At 46.1% G+C, this 5,481-nt stretch overlaps 1 protein-coding gene across 1 annotated transcript in view; it reads left to right on the plus strand.

Annotated features, from left to right (window-relative positions):
• The first annotated feature begins 292 nt into the window (after window positions 1-292).
• The window catches only part of VPS11 (vacuolar protein sorting 11 homolog (S. cerevisiae)), a 9,612-nt gene continuing 4,423 nt past the window's right edge, over window positions 293-5,481 (plus strand). Inside the window, exons 1-8 of the mRNA XM_012655444.1 lie at window positions 293-550; window positions 1,098-1,246; window positions 1,353-1,488; window positions 1,797-1,960; window positions 2,539-2,786; window positions 3,542-3,743; window positions 4,133-4,284; window positions 5,232-5,418. Of these exons, the coding sequence (XP_012510898.1) occupies window positions 364-550; window positions 1,098-1,246; window positions 1,353-1,488; window positions 1,797-1,960; window positions 2,539-2,786; window positions 3,542-3,743; window positions 4,133-4,284; window positions 5,232-5,418 (1,425 nt within the window). The 5' untranslated portion in view covers window positions 293-363. The remainder of the gene's footprint in view (window positions 551-1,097; window positions 1,247-1,352; window positions 1,489-1,796; window positions 1,961-2,538; window positions 2,787-3,541; window positions 3,744-4,132; window positions 4,285-5,231; window positions 5,419-5,481) is intronic.

Raw genomic sequence — 5,481 nt, forward strand, 5'->3', positions numbered from 1 at the left:
TCCTGTGAGGTCAAAACACAACTCACTTAGGCACAGAGGGTTGCAATTCACAAAGCGTGTGACGTCTCTTATCTTGATCCCTTAGTGCCTGCACATTTTATAGAGAAGGAAACTGATGCTCAAACAGGTGAAGATTTCAGCTCTTAATCATTTCATCCACCGCTGTTACAGTAAGATCTGGCAAATTCGCACACTGCGTAGCTAGGGCAACCGCGCGCAGCCCCGCCCACTCTCCCAGCAGCGGGAAGCTGTCACCCTGACTGGAGAGCGCCTGTGCACGCATGCTCCCGGAAGCTTCTGGTCACGTGATCAGACGGCTCTGCTCACGTGATTTCGCCCCCAAAGGCGGGGCTTTTAGCCAAGATGGCGGCCTACCTGCAGTGGAGGCGCTTCGTTTTTTTCGACAAGGAGCTGGTGAAGGAACCGCTGGGCAGTGATGGGGCTGCTCCCGGGGCCGCACCTGCCTCTGGATCCGCTGCTTCCAAGTTCCTTTGCCTGCCTCCTGGCATCACTGTCTGCGACTCGGGCCGAGGGAGCCTGGTCTTTGGAGATATCCTTCCTCTGGAGCTGCCTCTTCCCTCCCGGGATCCCTGAAGAGATCCAGCTAGGATGAAATCTGTCCATCAGAGGGGTTCGTGCTGCGCACCACTGTCCTTTAGATGGGCGCCGAGAGCTCTTCTGTGATCTGAGGGAATAAGGAAGTCCATTCTCTAACTCGTCAACTAAGCAGTCCTGAGCAAGTCGTTTAACCTCTCTGGGCTTTAATTTCCTTATCCGTAGAAAGGGTGTAAATGCCGATTTGGTAAGGTTATTTGTCCAAAAAACCTGATCGCAAGTTGGCTTAAAAGGATGAATATGTAAGGTGTCATTATCTGCCCTGCTCACTGTTGTGGATGAGGAAGTAAATGTAACCAGGAGTTTGCTGTTTTCTTCTTGTTGCTACCACTAAACTCTGACCTTTTTCACTATTTTTAAGATAAGGAGTCCAATGAGATGACATGTGGAAAAATCCTTTAATATTTTAAAGAGGTATATACGTGCAATTGTTATCTAGCTTCTCGTCTAAATATAAGTATCTCTCCTTGACTACCCTGTACATATGGAAGGCCAGATCTGGTTCTTGCCACGCTCCCTGCAGCTTACAGGCTTCCAGGCCTACAAACTACGGGTGACACACCTGTACCAACTGAAGCAACACAATATTCTGGCATCTGTTGGGGAAGATGAAGAGGGCATCAACCCCCTGGTGAGTCCCAGAAAGGAAACAAGAAAGATCCAGAAGCCTGGGAATTATTTTTTTTTTTTTTTGTGGAAGTGTGACTAGCATTCACACTTCTGAGGTCTGTCCACAGGTGAAGATCTGGAACCTGGAGAAGAGAGATGGTGGCAATCCACTGTGTACTCGAATTTTCCCTGCCATCCCAGGGACGGAGCCAACTGTTGTGTCCTGTTTGACTGTACACGAAAATCTCAACTTTATGGCCATTGGTAAGCAGAACGAAGTCAAAGCTAACACTCCCAAATTCTTTACAGGTTTTTTTCAGAGTTACTTCTGTAGCTCATCATCATGTTCATGAGCCACTGAAGGCCTTTGAGATATTAAAGTTTGGAATGGAAAGGCATTTAATTTTGTTCTTTGAAAATGAATCATTGAGTACTGATATTCAGGCTAACCATTAGAGAAGTTGTGTATGAGGAGAAAGCTTGTCACTTCTGAGTGTGTCATATGGCCTTTTTTCTCCTCTTTACCTTCTGATCTTTTCAGCCTCACTGAAGTGCGGCTTGTTCTCCTACAGGTTTCACAGATGGCAGTGTTACATTAAACAAAGGAGACATCACCCGGGACCGGCATAGCAAGACCCAGATTTTGCACAAGGGCAACTATCCTGTTACTGGACTGGCCTTTCGCCAAGCAGGAAAGACCACTCACTTGTTTGTTGTGACAACAGAAAATGTCCAGGTATGATCCACGTCTCGACTCTTAGGGACAGGCAGGAATAAACCCTCCATTGCTCAGGGGGCTAGAATAAGGAATTGACAGGAGAGATAGGATTCTAAAATTTTCATCATATGGCGTGAACCATTTGCCCAGCTTAATATTTTATTTCTTTGCTTAGGAGACTAGTAAAAGTTAGACTTAGGAAGAGAACTCTGGGCTTGTAGTAAAAATATGTGAATTGGTTTTTTTTTCTAACTAACTGTTAAGTGACATTGGACAAGTTCTTTTACCCTCTGGTTCCTGACGTTCCTAATTTATAACACCTTACTCTCACAGGAAATACTCTTTTGAGAAAATGGTAAAAGATTATTGCATTTCTTGCAGAATTTCTGTACTAGGTAGTGATACAGAGAAAGAAAATGTGGTCTGTGCATACATATTTAATAGATGGGTGATAGTTAATGAAGAAGCCAAAAGAAAAGTCTTAGAATGCTAAGAGGGAAAAGAGAGAGCTAACGTGGAGATGGGAATACCCTTGTGAAGGCTTAGGTGCTACCTCCTCAAAGGGAGCCTGTTAACTCCTTTCTTACTTCCGGCAGTCCTATATAGTTTCTGGAAAGGACTACCCTCGTGTGGAGTTGGACACCCATGGTTGTGGCCTGCACTGCTCAGCCCTAAGTGACCCTTCTCAGGACCTGCAGTTCATTGTAGCCGGGGATGAGTGTGTCTACTTGTACCAGCCTGATGAACGTGGGCCCTGCTTCGCCTTTGAGGGCCATAAACTTATTGCCCACTGGTTTAGAGGCTACCTTGTCATTGTCTCCCGTGACCGGAAGGTTTCTCCCAAGTAAGGACTGTGGGGAGAAGGGAAAGGGAGAGGGCTGGACTTGTTCCCAGAGTTAAGCTGAGTTTAAAATCCTAATGCCTGGATCCTGCCAGTCTCCTACTTTGGTTTTATGTAGACTGTGCTTACACCTAGACTCAGTTATAACGTTTTTTGAAAAAATGTGTGTTTTTGCTGCAGATGTTTGCTGAGTAGCCCTACTATACTAGAATGCTCCAGGGAATTTGGACATGGTATTGGGTTTTAGTTTGTTTTTTTTTTTTTCACTCTTCAATGAAAATAAGTTGGGCAGAGGAATAAGGGATTGAGTAGTGGAGAGATTGAAAAATGCTGGGAATTGCAGACACAGTTTTTGTTTTTGTTTTTTCAGAGCCACTTGAAAGGGGGAGGTATGGTCTTCTGCATGATGAATGTGCTCCCTGTTAGTACATGTTGGTTTGTTTTCATTCTTGTTTAAGCACGATGACTTTCAAATACCAGGCATTAGATGATTATTTGTTAGATGAACGTAATGTACTTAATTTTTTAACCTCTTGCCTGGATTAATTATAGGATCCTAAAGGTTAACAGCAGGTCAATATGTTCTCTTTCTACAACTGCCAGCACAGTACTGCATGTTGACGGATGAGCTGCTAGAGGGGCCAAAGAGGTGATTTGTGCTGGGTGGAATGGCAGCACCAAATTGCCATGGGAAAGGAAATAAAGGGGAGCCGAGACAGACATGGTCCAAACATCTGGTGCTTTTCTTTCCTACACAGGTCAGAGTTTACCAGCAGGGACTCACAGAGCTCCGACAAGCAGATTCTCAACATCTACGACCTGTGCAACAAGTTCATAGCCTATAGTGCCGTCTTTGAGGATATAGTGGATGTGCTTGCTGAGTGGGGCTCCCTGTACGTGCTGACGCGGGATGGGCGGGTCCACGCACTGCAGGAGAAGGACACACAGACCAAACTGGAGGCAAGGCCACCAGGTTCCCAGAGCTGGCCACAGGCACCTAGAAGCAGCTGCAGGAACAGGTTTCCCAAGTCACCTCGGCCAGGGTTACAGCCTTTGGGTTACAACCTTTCTCAGCTTCCTTAGGGTAGGATTACAAGGTAAATGGTCTGGGATGAGGCAGTAGAGGGAAGTAATGGCTGGGAGCTTGAGCTCACTCTCAGGGTTCACTTTGTTTGCAGAGACCTTATGAGATGTGTTATGGTCTTGGTATCTGGGAGGTCTCTTGTTCCTTCTAGAATCTAGGCAGATAGGAATTCTAGGACCATCTGGCTTGTGTTTTATGGGCACATTTGGGAAGGTTTTTTCTCAGGACTGCTTCTACCAATTTTCTGATCTCTCTCCCCTTCTAGATGCTGTTTAAGAAGAACCTATTTGAGATGGCAATTAACTTGGCCAAGAGCCAACATCTGGACAGTGATGGGCTGGCCCAGATCTTCATGCAGTATGGAGATCATCTCTACAGCAAGGGCAACCATGATGGGGCTGTCCAGCAGTATATTCGGTCAGTCTGGAGACATTTTGGGATATAGCTCTGAATGCAGGGACAGGCAGCCAGATAGCTAAAACCCATGCTTGGGGTAGGGGCTTGAACTCTACTAGGAACTGTTCTTTTTTTCTGCAAGAACTGTGATGCTTCAAATGAAAGGACAAGATACCTTGTTGGAAAGGGAATTTTAGGGTCAAGTATTATATGACCAGAACGCAGTTGAGCTGATGATTACCTCTTATTTTAAACTTAGCTTGGTCTTTGTTAATATTCATTTTGGCCCGATTCTTTAAAAGGAAAAGTATTCATCTTTTACTTCCATACTTACTTCCCTTAGTATTAATTCTTGGAATTTTGTGCCCTAGTAAGATTTTAGAAACCTGTCTAGCCTCTTTCCCAGCCTCTCTAGAATTCCTATTTTCAGCCAAGTTTAAGAACCAGTGCCTCAGCTGGGCCTGGTGGCTCACAACTGTAATCCTAGCACTCTGGGAGGCTGAGGCAGAAGGATTGTTTGAGCTCAGGAGTTTGAGACCAACCTGAGCAAGAACGAGACCCCATCTCTACTAAAAATAGAAGAATTAGCGGGGTGTCATGGCGTGTGCCTACAGTCCCAGCTACTCGGGAGGCTGAGGCAGGAGGATCACTTGAGCCCAGGAGTTTGAGATTACAGTGAGGTACGATGGCACCACTGCACTCAACCCAGGGCAACAGAGCAAGACTCTGTCTCGAAAAAAGAAAAAAAAAAGAGAGAGAGAACCAGTGCCTCTACAGCCTTGCCACTCAGTGTGGTCCTAGTAGCACTGATATTACCTGGGACTTTTGTTAGAAATGCAGAATCTCAGGCTCCACCCCAGACCCACTGAAACAGAATTTGCGTTTTAACAAGATCTGTAAGTGATTCCTATGCACGTGAGTTTGAGAAGTACACTGATTCAGATACCTGATGCTCATCGTCTTCCTAGAACCATTGGAAAGTTGGAGCCATCCTATGTGATCCGCAAGTTTCTCGACGCCCAGCGCATCCACAACCTGACTGCCTACCTGCAGACCCTGCACCGGCAGTCCCTGGCCAATGCTGACCATACCACCCTGCTGCTCAACTGCTACACCAAGCTCAAGGACAGCTCGAAGCTGGAGGAGTTCATCAAGGTGCAGGGTGGTGGTGGTGGGTGATTCCTCGAGGCCCCACTGAGCATGAGGTGCTTTACTAGA

Source organism: Propithecus coquereli, unplaced genomic scaffold (genome assembly GCF_000956105.1).
Source record: "Propithecus coquereli isolate 6110/MARCELLA unplaced genomic scaffold, Pcoq_1.0 Scaffold477, whole genome shotgun sequence".
Lineage (NCBI taxonomy): Eukaryota > Metazoa > Chordata > Mammalia > Primates > Indriidae > Propithecus > Propithecus coquereli.